Source organism: Lissotriton helveticus, chromosome 4_1, assembly GCF_964261635.1.
Source record: "Lissotriton helveticus chromosome 4_1, aLisHel1.1, whole genome shotgun sequence".
Lineage (NCBI taxonomy): Eukaryota > Metazoa > Chordata > Amphibia > Caudata > Salamandridae > Lissotriton > Lissotriton helveticus.
In genome coordinates, this window is record NC_136063.1 from 586,903,915 (window position 1) to 586,925,830 (window position 21,916).

Consider the following 21,916-nt stretch of genomic DNA (forward strand, 5'->3'; position numbering starts at 1 on the left):
GGCAGCACAACCTTTCTCCAGCGGCGGTCGGGGGAAATGGCAAAACAAAAGCGCCGGCAAAAAAAATAAATAAATAAATAAACGCCCAACTCCGAATGACGATGAAAAAGGGGCGGGACTTAAAAAGAGACAAACGCCCACGAATCGCATCAAGGCGGGGAAAATAGTAATTGACACACATCTCTTCCAATGGCTAGCCTATATTTACGAAGCTAGCCAATGGAAGAGAGTTGGGATAAAGCTCCACTGTTGAAGTCATGAAATCTTGGCTCCGCCCCCCACTGCTTCGCAGTGAGACGGTAGCCTCGACCTAAAAACGAGGCAACACAGGCCACTACTTGCCTGAAAAATACAAAACAGGAGCCCAGAAACCTACTACATTATTTACACTATAGCCTTAACCCCTTCCATGCTGCCGCGATTCTCCTCCTGTGCTGGACATTCCGATCGCGGGTGCAGTCATGACGGCCCCCAGCCGTCATCAGCAGACGAGCACTGTAGTGCATGACGGCTGGGGGCCGTCATCAGCATGGAAGGGGTTAAACGTCCTTTGTCAAAACAGAGTGTTTATGCTATTTGATGGATGCATGTTGTCAACAATGAAATAGGTGAACATGTTCCACTGAAACACCGACAGACTACTACCATGGCCAGCTTCAGCACTGCTGGCGTCCGGTGCAACTCTATTCTACACCACTCTATGCAGTGCACTCTACTATCCACCACACAACAGTCGAGGGCACTCCACTCTAACCACTGCACTGTGCGCCACTGCAGTCTATCCTGCATCACGCCACTGCACTCTATCTGCACCACTGCGGTCTACGCCACACTACTTAACTCTGCACCACTATCCTCTATGCAACTCTACTCTAAACCACTGCACTCTACACTACTTTACTCAAAAACCACTGCTCTCTATGCAACCTACACTGCACCACTGCACTCTATGCCACTAAATGCAAAACAATGAAACAGCAAGCCAGTGCAACAGTCACACCTCCTGACTTATCCCCCAAAATAAGTCCAAATATACATTGTACAAAAACAGCATTACATGCACAGCCACTACACCCGTTTCCAAGGTGCTACCGCAAAGGATCAGAGAAATTCAACAGATAAATGTGAAGTACACCGCACAATCAAAATTCCACAAAAAGTTAGTAAATTCTTTCTATACGACATACAAAGTACATTTTATTTTTCATAGAAATTGACCAGAACAGCCAACACGTTTCATTCACTACATGTGGACTTCATCAGGGTTTAAGTTTTGTCTTTCAAGGTATTGGAGTCAAAGGCAAGACTTAAATCATATTATTAACCCCAAGGTTCTGCTATCCTTGGGAACACCCTAGTATTTACAATAGGATAGATACGGCAGAGATAAGGACAGTCCACGCCACAGAAGAAGTCAGGCAGATCTAAAGGAAAGGGAGGAAATGGTTTTCAGAAATCATAACTAAAGCAACCAGAATGCCCAGGAAGAGAAAATCTTTATTTGTAGCACGACCTTCTTACCAGGAGGCATGCGCCACAAAACAGGAAATCCTGTACACATGGTTATTTTAATTCAGTACTGTTTTCAATAGGAGTCTACTGCCCTGGTGTTATGAGGTTCAATCAGTTAACAAATCCCACACGGAATAGTACTTTGATTAGGCTTTCATTCAAATAAGGTAGCTGGCTACTGAATCTGGAAACTCAGTTCTGTCAACGAAAAGCAGCTAGCCAGCTCTGCCGGGTCCTAGGTGAGGCAGCATGTTTTCTAAAGGCACAAAAGCGTTGCGACAATATGTACGTTCCATAGCGCGTGGCTGGGACGATTTGCCATCAACATATGCCCCTTTGGCCCACTGCGAAATTCGACATGGCCACTGGACAGTAAAAGTCACAAGAGCAAATAATGTGTTTTTATTTCCTATTCCGTTTTCCTCCCGGGCTCTTTCCTTTACCTCCGGGTATCTTTCCTTTCCCACCTGTAGTCTTCCTCTTGCCCACTGGAGTCTTGCCCCCCTTGCCTCTCCCTTTGCCCCCGGGGCCCTTGCTGCTGCGACCAGCCTTTTTGGGCTGCCTCCTCCGAAAGGCCGCCGCTTCGCTGTCCTCCTCCCGCATCTGCTTGTGCGCCGCGCGGGTGACGTCCAGCTTGGGCTTCTTGCTCTGCATCAGGCCCAGCAGCTCGAGCTGCCGGCTCCTCTCCGCCCCCAGGTCCCCGATCAGCGGCTCGAAGTGCCTCTTCTTGCCGCTGCCGCGCGGATTCTCCTTCTCCCGCGGTAGGCGCTCTTGGAAGCGGCCGACGGAGGCGGTGGAGGAGCGGGCCACCTGCATGGCACGACCCAGGTGGTCCCGCGAAGGGGTGCCTCCTTGAACGGGCGCCAGGCCGCCTGGACCGGGCACCCGGCCGTCGCCGCCCCGCTGGGCGCGGGCGATGTTCCTCAAGCGGTTCAGTTCGTTCTTGGCCACCATCTCCCGCTTGGCCTTCCGCCGCTCGCCGAAGAGGTCGCGCTCCGGGTCGGCGGAGCCCTCGGGGACCTCGATGAGCCAGTCCTTGGTGTCGTCGCCCGCGCGCTGGTAGCCCCAGCGGCGCCGCCACTCGCCGCGGGCCTCGTCCCACACCAGGTTGGTCTTCTTGCGCTTCTGGATGCCCTTCAGCTTGGCGAACTGCTCCCAGCGGGTGGGGGCGCGAGGCTTGGGCGGGGGCTTCTCGCGGGGCAGTCGCAGGGATGGCTCCGGCAGCCGGGCCACCAGCACCGCCTCGCCGCCCGGCAGCCTCTCGGCAGGCAGCGCCCAGAGCGCGTTGACCAGCAGCTGGGTGTTGTCTCTGGCCAGAGCCCGCAGCTTCTCCTCCAGCTGTGCGCCGCTCCCTCCGCGGCGGCCCTGGGTGTCGGGCGGGTTGGGGTCGAGGGCCAGCAGGTTGCCCAGGTCCAGCTGCAGCTCCAGTTCCTTGTGCACCGTGATCTGCCGCAGCTTGTCGGCTTCCTCGAGCTCTGCTCGGGCGAGCAGCGCCTCTACCGTCTGCGTCGCCATGGCTGTCACGGACACACGTGTGAGACAGCCAGAGGCGCAGGGATAGACAGTCACCAGGCCGTTCCACTGAACGTCACTTCCGGGGCACCAAAGCTCCCTAGCTGAGAACTAGACCGCGCTTCACGAAGTTCACCAGAACTAAAGGGATGCAAATATGGGAGCCATGTCTCTAGAACAGCTGCAGTGCAGCTCACTATATTTTCTTAGGAGAGGCGCCGCGCCAGCAAAGGAGGCAACATGAACTTTTTTTGTTGTACTTCTCTTTGTTCACTAAATATAAAAAATGTTTTCTAAGCTTGATGGAAAATGCGACATTATAAATGTCTGAAATTATTATGACAGTAAGTTTTCCATGGGACTCTAAAAGGTAGAAATTGCTTGTTTTAATTGCTGCAAATTTTAATTTTTATTAAAGAGAGGTAGGCGGTGATTATGCTGGTTTCTGTCAATTGTTTTAAATCAGCAGACCCAGACCAAAGCTGATAAAAAACTTCAATACTCATGGATAATGAGAAAAGACGCACAAGTAATGTGGTACACAGTATCCGATTGAATGCAACCAAAGTCCTTAACATCGCTGCCTTCTTACCTTGCTGCTGTAAACGAAGAGAATGCATTCCTGATCCAAAAGGCTTGATCATAATACACACTATTCTGCCAGGTACCAGGCAACAGGGATTAGAGTAACACATTTTAGTGCAGTGTCTGCATCACCACCCTAAAAGGCTAATATGCACATATACATGCCAACATTATAGAGGAAGAAAGTGGGAGCTAAAAAACAAAATAAAATAAGGCACATTTATTTCCCCCAGTTACATATAATGAAGCAGAGTCAATTTCAAGAGGAGACATCTAAAAAGAATACATTTTTGGCTTAAAAAACAGGAGTCTCGCTCCTGCCTGAATCAGGTCTTTTGGCATATATATGCATAATTCAAACATACCATGGGACACTAATCAGAGACTCACAATTTTTTTATGCCAAAAATTGCCTTAATTTAGCTGTCTCCTGCCAAAAAATACCTCTGCTTCAATAGAAGTAAAGAGTGAAAATACTTTCCCCACATTTTTTCAAAATCTCCAAGTATCCTGTTCTAAAATATTGGAATGTATTATAATAATAGCTCCTGTACAAGATGCTGAAGCTCTGTGGGGTTACATAAACACAGCAGCCAGTGCACCTGCTGTGCTTCCCCATGCAGCTATTATTCGCAAGGCACGGGTCAAAGAGAGTTGTCTTGTTGGTGTGGAAATCGGCCCAGGCTTGTTTAATTTACTTTCATGGAAGTCAGTAAGAGTTTCTAATTTCGTCTGTTGCTGGCAGCCCTACCAAGTCTCATGCATCTCGCGTTAGTATAATGCATTCTGTCCTTTTTTGCGCATCACCGCAAGCCCCCAAAATCGTCATTCCATCAGAAGTTTCAGCGATGCCTCATTTAGTAAGTTTGCACTCTACCCAAAGGCATGCACAATTCTCTCTGATGAGTCAGCTTGCTGGGTCTTTAGCAATTATCTCTTGGATGATTTACATGGTGATGCGCTCCTCACTCTTGGTGGTATTGTGTTTCTTAGATCCATCTCCTCGGAGCCTCCTTCAACAGTGATTGGGTAAAAACAAGATTGTACCCACGTGTGCACCATGCAACTTGCTGCTGTGCCTCAATTAAGAAGCTGGTGCCCGAGGAAAGAGTGGTGCAGGAAGGGGAATACTCCCCTAACACAACCTCAGTTGTTGAACTGCAGAGATGCGCTCCCTGCAGATTGGTATGCACTTCCATTCCTCGAACGCAGCGGCCACTGTGTGCTTTATATAAGAGTCACAGGTGACCCTCCAGGCTTGACTGGCCTTGGCTAAACATGCTGATAGTAGACCAAATGCTACACTTACCAGACCTGCTGCTAAAGATGGCCTGGTCACGGCAAGCACTGTGTCTCAGCTCGCTGAGTGAGACAATGGAAGCAGAAAAGCCTGGTACACAGAGCACATCAGACATCCACCTTGCTGAAACTCTCCCAGCACTGTGGCAGTTAAATAAACAAAGCACCCATCATTTACACTGGGATTCAGCTCCTCTGAATATTATAGAGAGATCGCTCAATGTGTTTAAAAAAAACATTCTTTTTCTCATTCTGGGTTGTCTTTCCCTGTTTGCAAAATTAAACATTTTACACACTACCCAATAAAAAATATTTGGTTCCACAAAGCACAGAGTGCAAAACCATATTTACCCTGACTTTTATATGAGGGTCCTGATTTTATTTATTACTAGTTTAAATTTCAGCTGTCGATTTTATTCTTTACTAGTTTAAAATTCAGCTGTCTTTTAATCTTATGAGGAGGAGTGTTTATGTTTAAAAGTGTGGCACTCTGATGTTGCTCACTTTATTGTCAGCCGTAAGGCGCTGAACTGTGATGCATAATCACAGTGCAAACATGGAAATGTCACACATATGCAAACTGAAACCTTGGCAGCTATGTGCTGGGGCAAAACGTTTTTTATCTACATGTTCAACCTTACTGCAGCCCCTCTGCTGGGCGCACAGAGCATTTGTCACACATGTCTATTGTAATTACAGTTTTGTGTGAAGAAGGTACACCTCTGTCGAAACACTTACAGCACCCTACTCTGGAAATTGAAAAAAGAATGAGAAAATGCAGTGAAGGGGTGATGCAAGAAAGTACACACAGAAAGAGAGAGTGAAATGACAGTGGCCAAGAATAAGTAGATGACATGTGAAATATGAATATCTTTCAGAAAGATATTGGGAGAAAGGTGTCAGAGTGACAAACGACAGACGAAATGGGTATGAAGGGCAGAACAGGAGTGTTTAAGGAAGGTCACTAACTTTCACATACCTAGTAATATTCAATTTACAGCCTAAAGCCTTCAAATTATAGGCTCATTGCCCTGCTCGATCTCAAAGCCAAGGCCTATGCCCACCTCCTATTGAAGGATCTGGAGACCTGGGCTGAAGATAAAAGTATCATCCCCTTCTATCAGACCGGTTTTAGGTCACAGTCATCGACTATGGACAATGTACTGGCGCTAACGCACCTATCAGTCCAGGCAGCAAAGAAGAAAAAAAAACTCTTTTGCTGCTTTATTGATAATAGCACAGCCTTAGACAAAGTTGTACGCAGAAGATTATGGTGGAAACTAAACAACTGGGGCATTCCACCAAACCTCCTGAAGGCAATTAGATCTCTATATGAAGACACTTGGGTGCAGGTCAAAACAAGCGCCGGCACTGTGTCACCCAAAATAACAACGAATAATGGGCTGAAACAAGGATGCGTGCTGGCCCCAATCCTATTTAACTTGACACTGAAGATTTGGGGGACACTCAGAAAGGAGCCAGCCTAGTAGCACCAAGATTAGGAAGCGTGAGGCTGCCGGTGTTACAATACGCCGACGACACAGCTATAATGGACCACACGAAGGTGGGTCTACAAAGATCCCTAAACGCACTGAACAGCTTCAATAAAGAGAACAACCTGATAGTTAACCAGGAGAAGACCAAGGTCGTCATCTTTGGGAGTTACCACCTGAAAAAGAAAGCACAGTAACTAATGGGAAACCTGCAAATTAACACGTGGCTTAATATAACTATCTAGGGGTTTGGCCCATGGAACGCGCCAAGGCGAATGTCCACCTGAATCAGCAGTCCTCCAAGGCCAATAAGGTTACACACCTGCTAAAGCAACCAAGCCCTTCTGCTGGACCAATATTGACTGTCTTAAAAGCGAAACTGCCCCCAGCCATTAGCTATGGCTACCTGGCCTTCCCCGGCTCACAGGACACCCTCTTCAACTCAGCCCTAGCTATAGCATATAAATCAGTGCTCCACATCCTGAGGTCTGCGAGGAATTCAAGGCTAAGACCGGAGCTAGGTTTGGCGAGGCCAGTCTTGATGTGCCAGGGGGAGATCATAAAGCTATATCTAAGGACTCTAAGGGCTCCAGCCAACTCCCTAAAACATCAATTGAGATCTATCTTCGAAGGGGCCACACTCGGCCTGGCACACCAGCCTTGGCAAAGTGATCAACATACTGAAGATTGAGGAAGAGAGTGTACCGTTGCTGGAAATTCCACTGAACGCTTGGGAAAAAGCAATAAATAGACAAGTGCGCAAAATTTCTTTTGGCCTGGACTTCAGATCTCTCAGCTCAAGCTCCCACTTAGACCCGCTGAACAACTCCTACATGGTAGGTAAAGCACAATCCTACCTAAGCCAGGCTCTCACACCACAAACCAGACACAACATTCTTTTCATGAGAGTAAGCATACTAGGAATTGCCGATTTTAACCCTGCATGGGCCAGCAGGGGGATTCTACAAATTGCAGACTGTGCTCTTACATGAGGGAATCTTGATTGCACCTACTATGTTGCTGCCCCAACCTCAACAACGAACGCCGGCGACTCCTGTGCCCGATTTGTATCACCCACCGAATAAAGTCTTGTAGTGAAGCTTCAGCCTTGTGCTTTTCTGCCACAAACACGATGACCCTAGCAAGACTGGGAAAATTCATGCATCAGATCAGGATCGCCCTAAAGGCTGCCAAGGAATACAATTAAACTTCAGTGATGACCCCTGCAAATCCAGCAGAAGAAAGCAGTTTGGTCCCCAACAAGCCCTGAGGCTATTGCCCCCATCACTCGCCATATTAAGATTGCGCTATTTTATGGACTCTAATCGAATTGCCAAGGTGAACAGTTCACAGACTTTCTAAGTAAACTATTTTTTTTGGGATCATTGAGGGCTCCACAAACTTGCGCAAGGGCAAACGATTATGACTACTAATCCAGGTGCCGGCTGACTGAGTGGGCGCAGCGGGAGGGGGTTGTGGGGGGGGGGGGAGGGGGAGGTGGTGCATTTACCAAACACAAACTGAAGTTTTTACCATTTGTAATCCTTTCATCTTTTTACGTGTCGATTGTTTTTACTGTAATGATTTTAATTAATTGCACAGTTAATAAATACATTCAATTCAGTCTAGAATGCTAGAATTTAACAGTTTAAATTATGTTTATTAACAGCCAAATCATTGTTATTACTCATGGAACTGGTACACTAACAAGCATTGGCAGTTGTTATAGCTTGTTTTAGGCTTATGTTGATTGTTATGTGATATGTTTGAATGCAGTCACAGAATGCTCACAAAGAAGTACTCAAATACTAGACATTGCTTTGATTTACTTGCTAGAAGGTGTCATACATTTGGCAGTAGAAAATTACTCATAAGCCAAACTATTGAAATGTCACACAGAGCAATCTGAAAACTTGGCAAAACCAGTCATAACACTTTCTTAACATGCAAGCAAAGAAAAAAAGAACTTTAATTGCAGACATATACAGTCAAATTTAAGTACAATTCGCTAATACATCAGACATAAATAGCACATTACACAGATTCAGAAAAAAGAGTGTGGGATAACCCTAACCACTGTGACTTTATTAGAATTAGACATCTCAAACATGTAAGATAGGAAATTACATGGACCACAACAGTACCAGACATGAGGATTACTGTAGTTTAATGCTTACATAACACCTGTAAAGCAAGCAATGCAATCAGTTTAAAATATCATTTCTTAAACATCAATTAATATGACTAATCAATCATCTTCATGATTACATCCAAACTTACCTCTGTTGACATAGACCATGGGTACTCACAAACTTTCTCTCGGGGGCAAAATTTACAGTGTGGTTTGTGGCTGAGGGCCGCACCGGTGGGGGTGGGGTCAGAGGTGGAGGGGGTGGGGCTAAAGCAACAAAAAAATGATGACCATGAGGTTGAACACAGGTCCCTGCAGCAGACGCCTTCGTCCAGTGAGCCACCAGCCCCGGCATACACACATCTCTCTCTCTCTCTCTCTCTCTCTCTGCCTCCCCTCTCTCTTTCCCTCCCTCTGTCTCCCTCTCTCTCCCTCCCTCTCCCTCGCTCTCTCTCCCTCTGTCTCCCTCCACCTGTCTCCCTCCGTCTGTCTCCCTCTGTCTGTCTCCCTCCGTCTGACTCCCTCAGTCTGTCTCCCTCCGTCTGTCTCCCTCTGTCTGTCTCCCTCCATCTGTCTCCCTCCATCTGCCTCCCTCTGTCTGTCTCCCTCTGTCTGTCTCCCTCTGTCGCCCTCCCTCTGTCGCACTCCCTCTGTCGCCCTCCCTCTGTCGCCCTCCTCCCTCTGCCTCCCTCCGTCTCCCTCTGTCTCTCTGTCTCCCTCTCTGTCCCCCTCTCTCTGTCTCCCTCTCTCTGTCTCCATCCCTCTGGCTCCCTCTGGCTCCGTCCCTCTGTCTCTATGCCTCAGTCTCTCTCCACTGTCTCCCTCCCTCCTCTGTCGCCCTCCTCCCTCTGTTGCCCTCCTCCCTCTGTCGCCCTCCTCCCTCTGTCTGTCTCCCTCTGTCACCCTCCTCCCTCTGTCTCCCTCTCTGTCTCCCTTTCTCTGTCTCCCTCTCTTTGTCTCCCACTCTCTCCATCCCCCTCTGTCTCCATCCTTCTCCCTCCGCCACTCTACCTCCCTCTGTCTCCCTCTCCCTCCCTCTGTCTCCCTCCCTCTCAGACTCCATCTCTCCCTCCCTCTCTCTGTCTCCCTCCCTCCCTCTGTCACCCTCTGTCTCCCTCCCTCCCTCTGCCACCCTCTGTCTCCCTCCCTCCCCCTCCCTCTCCCACCCTCTGTCTCCCCCTGACTGCCTCTTTCTGTCTCCCTCTCTGTCTTCCTCTCTCTGTCACCCTCCCTCTGTCAACCTCTGTCTCCCTCCCTCTTGTTCCCTCCCTCTCGATCTCCCTCTGTCTCCCTCCCTCTCCCTCCCTCTATCTTCCTCCCTCTGTCTCCCCCTGACTGCCTCTCTCTGTCTCCCTCTCTGTCTCCCTCCCTCTGTCAACCTCTGTCTCCCTCCCTCCCTCTCCCTCTCCTTCCCTCCCTCTCCCTCTGTCTCCCTCTCCCTCCCGCTGTCATCTCACCCTGTGTGTGTGTCAGCCCTCAGCCCGGGCAGAGACAGCTTCCCCAGCGCACGCACACAGTCGCACTGAGTACTTCACACAGGTCTTTAAAAGATCATTTACATGGTAATTAAGCTTTGTTGTATTTCACCTCTTAGCACCCCTGCATCTCCACTCTGACAATCACTGGAATCCCCCGGCCCCCACAGAGCAGAGTCTCTGAGAGTCCGAGCTGCTGCAACCGGCAGTGTTTGCTGACACAATTAATTTTTTTTTTAAAAACACACGTACGATGTCTGCAAGGTCCGCGGGCCGTAATATGAGTACCCATGACATAGACTCTGATGCACTGCAAAAGCATCAAGATTTATTTCTTACAAAGCCATTATCAATTTAATCCAACATGGTTTGGAAGCCAAGGGAACTTGATTAAAAGGTTTCATAAAAACAATTAATAGTTGATTAATTCTTTTAGGTCTGAAAACTTGCATCTTATTTTCATTCTCCTTCAAAGTTTAGGATTGTGTAGAAAGGACAAATGAGATATTGATCTAGTGGAAGACTTGGTTCACCTAGCTATTATAAGTATTACTCCCTCAAGAAGGAATGATCTAACATCCTAATCTAAGGCTTTGACATCTGACATTCTTATACAAGATTGCAGACACGCCATTGGCAATTTAGCTGACAACTGCTTTCTTGATTGATCTACATTAGAGGGCCATGCCTCTAAGAACCATGTTCATATTCCATAGGATCCAGTAACATGGTGGTAAATACATCACATTTAACACACCCTTCTTGAGCTTAGAGGTCAATAAATGCTCACCTACATGTTTTTTTCCTGATCAACTGTTGACCTCTGGAAATAAAGTATCTAAATAAATGAGAGTCCTATAAGCCAGACATGATCGAGTCAGCTCTTCCAGAAAGTTAGCAATGCGCATATTAGTCCACATGTGATCATAGCCCCGTTATGCACACTAATTCGACCATCTGCTCCAGTCTGAATGCTATATCATTTTGGTACCATAAGCCCACACCTTGTCAATGTGGAAGGAAGATTCTGCTGAAGGCCTGAACCTTTCATCATCGCCAGAGACTCTCTGAGCAAACAAATAAAGTAGGACAGAATTAATCGATCCATTTACCCTGGTGCATTCAGCAATAGTTAAAGAAGAGGATTCTGGGCTGGAAATACTACTGATTGGTCTAACAATACCAGCAACCAAACCTGTGCTCTCCATATAAGAGTGATCAAGATAAGGATAATTCATTAATGCTTGATTTCAGAGGTGACTGAACAAATAGCTACAAATGGTGGAAATGCATATTGCTGATGGCCTAACTAACCATGAAGAAATCCATCCATGCCCTAGGCTTTTGGGTCCAGACACCAGCTGAAAAATTTGCATTGTTGAGTGTTTATCCTCAATATAAATAGATCTATCTTGCATGGACCCCAAAGAGTTGAGAGCCTTCAAAAGATAGTTGGGTCGAGCCTTCAGTCTCCATAATCCTCCATAATTCTGGAGTTCCAGTCAGTCATCTGACTGTCCTTCCTGTGATTATATTCCTCCAAAATCAAAATCTTCCTTTTGAGGCAGCTGTGCCGATTGTGCTGGAAGAACATTGGCATATTCCTTCCTCTAGCGTCGCTTAGCAGTCCACGACCCTGCCAGCCCATGTAGATGCCCAGTATCTGGCTGCTTAGCTGACTAGACTTTTCTAGGGCTCAAAGGTCCTATGTGGTCCTTTCTGTGCCCATTTGTCTTTGTGAGCTCTCATTCCATTCCTCCCAAAGGATAAAAGCCTTTACTGACTCCTTTCATTATAAGATCTTTTCTTCCTGGATTCTGAAAAAAAATCCGGTGTTGCTAGGCCCCTTGCAGTCTTAAGCTACATGACCATTATATTTCAGGAACTCGCTCTCCCTGAACTGGGAGAAAGATTACTCTACCTCCGATTAATATTCTTCTGTAAAACCATCTATGATGTAAGTACTGAAAAGTGATGAACAACTGGTTAACCTTTTATTGAGGATTGCTGCTAGTGTAATTTTAATAGCAATCATGATCACGTTGTTGTCACAAACATTACAATAAGGGTCATCAGTTTCAGTTTGACCGTGTTGATAACTTTTCCGATCCTTTCCTATAGGATACTATGTAATACATTATTTTCCATGAGAGAGGATTTTGTGAACACTGATTTACAGTTGCCAAGGTAAGTGCCATCATCACAGTGGGAGACATAGTATTTGTCAGGAGGATGAGCAGTTCGATCACCTCCAAAAGTATAACATTAATCTAGTGTCTCTCATGAGACAGAATTGTGATTTACACATTATGAACTGTGATTTGCAATTTCTTTGGTGATTCAGCGGGAGTCATACTTTTTGGTAAGCAGATTTGTAGTCAAATCCCCTTCCATTAGATAACATCACTCTTTGTTTCCTTTGAGGGGGGACGATGATCTTTATAGGCTTGTGAACTTTTTAAAATGAACAGCACCCGAATCATATACATTGTATTGATCAGGTGCAGCAATTAATGTGTTTATTGTTCTGGTAAATTTTACAATGGATTACTTACTATTTATTCTCCAATTTCAACATGTTATTAGACTGCTGTTCTTCTAAGTAAGTGCATCTTTTTAGAGCGTTACATCCTAATTTGTATTTTAAAAATTGTGTTATGCTATATCTAAGCTGAACCTTTCCTCCTCTTTCTTGAGCTAAGCCTGGGCTGCTCATCCAAGCTACCTCAGAGAACCAGGAGATTTCGTAGACAAACTTTATATTGCAGAACAATTAACCAGCATCCTCATCAGTAGCAATGGTATACAGTCTCAATTTTGATAGCACTTGGCGGTCATTGCAACTAAACCAAAGTGCATCCATCTAAAACGAAATAAAGGTTTACATTTGTTTGACTCTCTATAAACTCTTTCTTGATGATAAGCATAGAATAAATGTAACATTTAAAATACATTTAGTCTTAACGGTGGCCAGTATTCAATGTATGGTGGAGATAATTGTTTTTACACTAATTTTACATTGTTTAATTGACTGATGTCAATACAAAAGCACACCTGCCGACTGAGTTTGCTGGCCATAAATTGATGAGACAGCAATTAGTTGTTTCGAGTGAACTTTATAATCATGCCCAGCTCATTTATAAATTCTTCCTTTATGGCACCCCAGCTTTCAATATTTTGTATACACCATAAACAGTATCTTTATTATGCTAGATGGTATAACTTCCTGTGACAACCCTCAAGGCTGAGCGCCTTGGCGAACATTAGAAGAATGACAAAAAGATTAGCTGAGAAGGAACTAATGGACTGACATTGGGGTCAAGAAGAAGATACTGAAGAAGCAGGAACGTTTAGTGTGACTGACAAGTGAAGTTATACTGAAGGGCAGAGCCTTCTCAAAAAACAAAACGCAGAAATATCAGATCTGAGAGCTGTGGCGCTTTTAAAGCTTTTAAGGGTTTGTTTTTGCGAACTGGAAGTGCATGTTCTATACTTAGTACAATAACTTAAGTCAAACAGTTTGATGCCTCAGCTTATGGAAATAGTAGCATGACTAAAAAAACATTGTTTACCTATATAAAGACTAGTGGCATCCGGCCCGAGATGGCCGGCCAAACATTCATGCACACTTTGAGTGGGCAAACCACTCCTCCCCCTGCTCCTGTGTGAGCAGCCCAGCCCGCCTTTCCCGCAAAGCTGTTGCAGCAGGAAACATAAAACGATATTAACACCGAGTTATCATTTTATGTTTCCTTTATTTTACCGCTGCAAGAAGTGGGGCGACGCTCCTCCGCTACATTTGCAAAACGAACACGAGTGAGCGGGATACGCTGCCTTTTCGAACACCTAGAAGCATAGCGTTGGATTTATCACGATTCGATGGAACAACCAATTTCTTTATACGGATGGAATTGAATTTCAAAATGGAATTTTAAAACTCGAAACAGGACGAATGTGTCTCACACATTGGGGCGACACTTACCATAATATCGAGTGAAACATAGGAGTTCTTGCTTGCGACCAATCACTACGGAAAAGAAAGTGTATCATAAATATTGGATATATTTTACATCCACATACGAGCTATATCACTATTGCTTGGAAAGAGGGAGGAACAAAAACAATAAGCCTTGAAAAAGCCCTGTGTGCGAAACGCGCGTCACATGTATCAATATCTTATTTGCAGCCTTGAAAAAGCTCTGTGGGCGAAACGCGCGTCGGCTGCTGTCGTCTGCTTGTGATTTGTGAAATAAAACAGACTTCGACTTATGAAGACTTGTTTGGATCACTTACTTATTTCTTCTTGAGACTTTTTTGGACTGAATTATATAGGGTATTGAGACCTCACAAATTGTGTAGAGCAACATTCACATTACCTATACTGGAAATAATGATATTGGAGTGCTGAGGTATTTCGTTTGTATATATGTAACCCAGGGTCTTTTTGATTCCGGGATTGAAGGACACTTTGGTGGGTAGGTGTCACATACCTTGTGAGCACCCTAGCCATAGTTGCATTTGCTTTACTGACTGATGTTCATATTACAATTGGCACAACCTTTGAGATGTGCGGCTCAATGTAGGCAAACCCATTTAATCTGTTTAGAATCTCCTCCACTACAGACAACAAACAAAAAAACGGCCCTTCTGGGACTTAAGTACCAACGGTACTACTTCAAACATAATCAAAGAGAATGCTGGATGTACAAAAACTATTGGTAAATGACAGAAGGCTGAAACACCTTCTTGTAATGACACAAATCAACTTTGTGTTTTATCACCTATTTTCAGACTCTACGAAAACTATGGAAGCAATGCTGGATGCATTTCTGAAAGTCATGGTGGTAACAAGTCCATTAAGGCACTATCAACTGCTGCATTTCATACATCACAAAAGGAGCAAGTGTCAACATTTTTATTCAACAAAGACAATTCTTCAGCCAAGCAATCTGAACGAGTGGCAGAGCGTTTAGGAGCATTATCAAGGATCTAATTTACATTTTGCAAAAAATTTGACAGTTCAGTTTTGAGTTCACCTGGTTCTTACCCTGCAGCTGATTTCTTGTTCTCGTGTCGGGGGCAAGCTGAACCAGTCACTCCATAGTTTTCAATCAAAGTCCCAGGATTTCAAGACAGGAATGAAACTGTGGCTCAAGATCTACACAGAACTGAAGAAAGTGAGGAGCCATCCAAAGTAGTAGTGAATGTAGTAGCAAATAAGATGATTCATACTAAGAGTGAAACAATTTGATTTATAAAAAAAAAAAAAATGAAAGAGGAAGGAGTGCGCTACCTTCACTTCAAGCCAATGGGAAATAAAAAATCACATTTGTTGGTGTAGGCAGATACAAATCCATGCAATGGTCAATTAAAGGGTTTGGTCCAGCCTTCAATTACCTGCTCTGGAAAAGGGAAAACAAATGATTGTTCGTTGTTCCAAACCCTCCAACTGAAGAAAAGAATCCCAAGTTGCGGCTTCTATGTTGATAAGAGTGAAAATGAGGGACGTTGCTCCTGATCCGTACACAATTTTAATCGAGGAACGGAGAAATGGGGATCTCAGTCAAAAGCTTCAAGGAATTTACTTATACTTTGTTAGTCACTTTTATTGTATGATTACCTAAAATCATTTACAGTTGCAATACATATTACTACAAATGATGGGTTAATAAAATAACATCTAAAAAGGGTTTTAAAAACTGCATATAACATTTACATTCATCAAACAGTGCAATGATTTTAGTGCATCTAATAGATAAGGCATAGTGCAAGGTGATGCAGTGGTGGTAATAAATGTGTAATATACAACAGAGAGCTGTAAGGCTTAGTGCAGGATTACTAATGGCGTGCTGTTCCATAATGTTAATGCACACTGGCAGTAAGCATATAGTTAGTGTATTATTCTGCTGTTGTTGTTTTTTTTGTTCTTGTACTTGCCATAAAGTCTTTCCAGCTGCAGCAAAGAACGTCCCAGCTCGTGCAAGCTCCATTGGTACTGTTGTGGTATAAATAAATGTTAAGGCCTCCTTGCATGTTTTTACTTTGTTTAGGATGAACATTGTTCTTAGGTATAAGTGCCTTGGGTTTAACAAAGCTGAACAGCAACAGATCACGTGCTCTACAGATTCTGTATGGAATTGACATAAGCGACATCGGCAGTTTCCAGCTGGTGTCGATTTCCAGTGTGCTCCGTAGACCTGTATAGGTAAAGTTAGCAGCCTGTTCATCAGAACATTTTGAAGAGTATGTCTTCCCAGACCAGCTTTCAGGTATTGTTGGCATAGGGTAGCTTCATGTGAGTGGACAAGACTCTTAGTGCCACGGGTGGCTCTGATCCTTTTGATGTCCTGATATCTCGAAAAGATCTTTCCCTGCTTTTTAGCAGGTTCTTTAAACTGCCGTTGTCAATTGATTGACCGTTGTGAGATCAGCTGTCAGGCCCAATATTCTATTAGCTGACATGAGGTACCTTGCCCACCGACTAGTCTTGTCCATGAAGACTATTTGAAGTGCTTCCCTCAAAGTGCCTGGGCTTGCCTTAGTCACATGATGATGCAGTGTCACTATATCTTTTTTGCATTCTATGTCCATTGCGGTTAAATTGAACTCAAGTCGAATCAGTGTGCACCTTGTTGAGAGTGGTAACCTAAAAACCTTTCTGAAGGCCATAATGTGCAAATGCTCCAACTTGTCGGACATTAGGCCCGGAAAGCAAGATGGCCATAGCTTATTGTTGGAACTAGTTTGGCTTGCATTACTCTTGGTATGCCCTCCATTGAATGGCTCACAATCTTCGTATGTAATCTGCATAGGGCATGTGGGACCTTGGCCGCTTTTCCCTACAGTGTTTTGGCCTGTAGTGTTGTTCTGCCAGTATCTGAGAATTGTGCTCCCAGGTAGGTATACTTGTTTGTGGTGGCAATTCTTAATGGTCCGAAATACCAGCCCAGCAGGGATTTTTTTGGTTTATATCCAAAGACCAATACCTTAGTTTTAGTTGCATTGGTTTGGAGTTTATTTTCCATGTTGTAGAGATGTAGTGTCTCCAATGCCCTTTTCATGCCTATTTTGGTCTGGTCCAAAATGACTGGTTGCTTTTGGAAATTATTTGAGCAGTGCTGTATGATTTGCACTATTAACACTATAGATATTCTGAATTTTACTTTTTGTATGACAGACATTTAGTAGCTTTTGCAATGTATTAAACATGCCCTTTCTAGCCACTCAGCATTGAGGCTTCACGTTCTACAGTGTATGACTTCCCAGTTGCTTTCTTGTGTTTGCTTTTTTGTACTTTTAAACATCAAATCACATTCACTGCTGTTCACTGATATGCTCCTGTACTTAAATACAGCTTTTCTACTTCGTCCGGTTTCCGTTCAGTGAGAATTTATCTCTATGCTGTGTTTGCATTTGACATCTTGTGACTGAATCAGCAATCATTTTTTAGCTCACTGTCGTTAATCGCTAAATGCTTGGGTGATTGTTTATTTTCCTCCAATGGTAACACCATTTCACCCCCACTTTCCCTGTCTCTTTACATTCCACATGTCTTGCACTTTTGAATGGCATGGCTCTTCATACAGCTTCTTAGAGGCATTCACCTATGGCACTGGTTGTTCAACACTCTTTCATTTTGTTTGCAGGTGCTGGCTACTCTCAGTCGGCAGCACTCCCTACCTGCACCGTCTTCTCTATAGCTCCCCCCTTCTGCCGTGCAAGACTTTCAGGTATATTTTGCAGAGTGCAGGCTGCTATTTTTAAATACTGTGGTTTGTCATTAAGGCATTGTACACCAGCCTACCCAAATCACTTATCAATACTACTTGAGAAAGCAAGTGCCTTGATCATTGCTTCATTGCTTGCCCGACTTCACAAGAAAGGGTTTCTAGGAAGATGTGGGGTTTAATTCTTCTGACTGAAATCATATGCAGGGACATCTGAGGGCTTTTAGGGGCCCTGGGCCAAATTTTTTTTTTTTGGAAGGGGGGGAGGGGGAGCACTGTTTGGAACAGCTTTGCATTCATGATTTAATTTCCGCTCTTTCATGCCCTCTTTGGCCAGGTCACTAACAGTGCACAGGCACATTCTTCCAAATTGTAAATGTGTTTACATCTAATATTCAGGGATAGTGACCTGTGTTTTCGATATTGTAACACAGCAGCTCACTAATATTACTACAAATAATCTCTGTTACACCCTTCCATTTCGCATGTGTAAGGCCTGGATTTAATATAAAAGAAACTTTTTTAATGGATGTTGCATGAAACACAACATTTCTCTGCAGAATATCTGTCATAGGTTCTCACACATAACCCACATTACAAATAAATGAAAAGAAAAGGTTATTTAAAACAATCTGTTTAAAAATTATTCAAGGCCATCAGGGCAAGACTCTCTGCAGAACAGAGGTGGCTCAACCAGGGAGATCCCTCAAAGGCTGGGGTCCTAGGCCCATGTGTGAAAACGTCTCTTATCCTCTGTTTTGGATAGTCTTACTATCTATCTGCCTAAAAGCGCATCAGGGCTTGGAGCCTTCGCTGAAACATGAGCACATCCCTGTTTCTGCCAGTAGAGGGTGCTCAAGCGCTTCTACGAATAAACCAATTTCACTGAAGTGAAGTACCCTCTGTGGTGTGTCAAAACACAGGAAAGGATTTCGATTCATCACCCCCATAGGTATACTCAACCGGCCCTCCTGCCCACATTTATTTTTCAGTGTTTGTTGAGCATTTTTTAGGACGTCTTTCGTTTATATGTCAAAAGTCTTATTTACATTGCCCTCAGATAATGACATGGTTCTAGCCTTTTGTTTAGGGTCATAGTTCACTGATATGCCCACACTCACAGTTTGCTGATGACGTACCCTTTCAGAAGTCATAACATGGGTCCCTGTTCAATGCGGGTTGTGCAACTTGTGCATGCCAAAGTTTAGTGTTTGATCCTGTTTTCTTTCTTTTTCTAAATTGAGAAAAGAAACATGTTTAAAAAAAGACAAAGTGGGTATAAATTCGCAACCTGAGCATACTGTAGTTTTGTACTGCCTTGTACAGTCCGAGCAGCCCACACAGTTCCAGCCAGTTCCAGTGGGGCCCGCCCCAAATGTCCACATAGCAAAGCTGAACAATTTTGCGGCCGTCATAATAGTTTTCTAATTGTTTCGCTATGGCCCGGAGGTAGGGTCAGCTGTATATAAAGGGGCAGATTTACAAGACCCTTGCGCCACTTTTGCGTCACTTTTCCATGGCCGGACTGGCTACCGGGCAGTTTGGAATGCTGCCGAGCTGGGGGCTGATTTTACTGCAGTGGGGGCTGATTTCGTTCATGGAGACCTGCATGTGCTTCGAAATCCTGAAAGCAAAACGAATTTCATTTAGCTCACGCAGGTCCCCATTAACAAAAATCTGCCCTCAGCTCAGCAGCATTCCAAACTGCCCGTTAGCCAGTCCGGCCCTGCACTTTTCCCATGTTACAAATTACGCAAAATTGGCGCAAGAGGCTTGTAAATCTGCCCCAAAGTGTTTCTATTATAGCGGCTACTTTTGGGTGATACGTGTGATGCACGCTCATCAGTGGTGTGTGTGTGTGATGGGTGTGCTTAGCCAGTGAGTAGATTATTGATAGTCAGTGCAAGCTGTGGGTGAAGCTGAAGTGAAACAATATGGTCTCGACGTTTGAGGAAATGGCATTGTCGGAGGAGTTGGATGCCATGCTCAGAGAACAATGATTGATAAATAAATATGGCTTGATGTGAAAAGGAAAATACATCAGTGTCAAGAAGCATTTTTTGATTTCTGGTCAAATGCGGCACCGTGTTGTTTCTGTATAGATATTTCCCCAGCTCCAATGAGCCTTCAAATGTAAACGCTTTAGGGCAAATATTTCCCATAAAATGGGGACAGGCCCAATAATACGATGTCTTCCTCAAAGAAGAGCCAAAGTACGGGTTTGCAACTGAATATTTTATTTTCATTTATTTGACGTTTCATATAGCGTGGATTACATCAAGATGACGTCAAAGTACTTTACCTTGAAGTAGAGCCAGAGCTTACGGATAAACAAGCAATTTTAGCATACATAAGAAAAATAAAGTAGTGATTCATTTTAATATAAATCCAAAAGTACAACATGTCACAGAAAATGTACTCACTGGAAGTGTTAAAGATTCAACCAGTGCTCCCATTTGTCAAATCCGCCACTCAGTGAATTGTGTCCCACAATATCATCAAATCTAAGCAATGAAAACAATAGCCTTCTGGGAAGAGACCATCCACAGACCGCTAAGTGAAGAAGAGAAGGCCAGACTATGGACATCAGCGTCCAAAAACAAGATCACACCACAGTTAGCACAAACAAAATACTGGATACTACACAGACTACACTGGACACCGGCGAAACTAGAGAGAGTTGGGGCAAGCGACAACAGCGAGTGCTGGAACTGCCACAAAGCAAGGGGGGACCTAGCCCACATGATATACGACTGCCCCAAAGTCAAAGCGTTCTGGAGCAAAGTATACAACCTAATAGACTCGATCACGGGTTGCCAGATACAACGAGGGCTAGCAGGGATAATTACCGGTTTCCTAGAGCCACAACTCCAATCCAAAGAAATACGAGATTTAGTAGACATGCTCCTGGCGGCAGCTGTTAAAAATATTCTGGGATACTGGAAAAACTCCAGCAAAGCCACCTTCAAGCGCTGGTTCAACTGGGTAACATTCCTCAGAGGGGCAGACAACATCACCGCCAAACACAAGGCGGCGAACCACACAGCCAAAGAAGACATGTGGGCAGCCCTAGACGAGTATCTGACGCAATAAACCCCCCCCCCCTACCACTGAGCAAGCATACATGTAAAGCAGCCCAAGAAAGACAACTGTATACAATGTACATGTGAAACTTATTCATTTCAATAAAAAAAATTGAAATTAAAAAAAACTATATTGGACTCAGTGTGGTTTATGTACAATTATTAAAATCCATCAAATAATTGAACTTTATTAGGACTCAGTTTCCCAAAAAAGTAAATTACTCCTCCTGGATGTAGAATAGGAGTGCCAGGGTACCCGTAGGGTGATAGTGCGCTTTATAAATGTCGATAATATTAACATAAAGAACCCCTACAATTCTTCCTTAATTGACACTCAGTTCGTTGAATTGGGCCTTTGTGTAAGGAACCAATTTATTTTGTTATTAATTGAGCTTTCCATGTATAGTCGTCATGTTTCAACCTCTGTAGTGTTAATTTGTGCAAGGTCTTCACCAGGACAAGGGGTGATCCTCAGCACTGGCCAGTGTCCTCTCTCTCTAATAAGTAGACATATAATTTTGACAGTGTATTAGTACTCTAATGACAAGGATGGCCTTCTTTTAAAAAAGAGTCATTACTTCTAATTGACATACTGCTTGGAGTCCTATTGTGTATGTTGTTTGTGTTTTTCTAACTGAAAATAGTACGGCCTGTTATTGAGATTATTTAGTATAATTGAATTACAGTTTGTTAGTGAAAGAAAAGGTTTGCAGCTCACGTTCTCAATGCACTTTGTAGCATTCTACTGTGTTTACAGTTCCTAGTTCAAGTGCCTTTATTTTCCCTGGAAAAGTTTACTTAAAGGTATTTTTTTAGTTCAGATCTTAGCCATCCTTTCTGTTTAGAAAGAATCCGTGTTTTATAGCAGTCGTACCTCTGATTGGCTGTGCGTCAGCGTGTTTTAATGCTCCCCTTTCGATGCCTGGTTTCTCTGTCTTGTTATCCTAGTGGTGTCTATCAACCCTTACATGGTTGTTCCAGTGCTCTGAACATTCCGGTGTTCTCCTCAACATGCTGGGCTGTGTCTCCATCACCCAGACTTGTGTGGGAAAATGCTGTAGAGCTGACGTTGTAAAATGTACAGGAGCAACACGTAGAC

The 21,916-nt window shown here is 44.2% G+C and overlaps 1 protein-coding gene and 1 pseudogene across 1 annotated transcript; one reads left to right on the plus strand and one right to left on the minus strand.

Annotated features, from left to right (window-relative positions):
- Positions 1-1,171: 1,171 nt before the first annotated feature.
- RRS1 (regulator of ribosome synthesis 1) lies at positions 1,172-3,074 on the minus strand. Its single transcript, XM_078687224.1, has one exon. It carries the CDS (start codon positions 3,025-3,027, stop codon positions 1,915-1,917), a length of 1,113 nt encoding a protein of 370 aa, XP_078543350.1. The 5' UTR covers positions 3,028-3,074; the 3' UTR covers positions 1,172-1,914.
- Positions 3,075-6,457: 3,383 nt separating this feature from the next.
- Positions 6,458-15,606, plus strand: LOC144828030 (nuclear pore complex protein Nup50-like; annotated as a pseudogene).
- Positions 15,607-21,916: the final 6,310 nt, after the last annotated feature.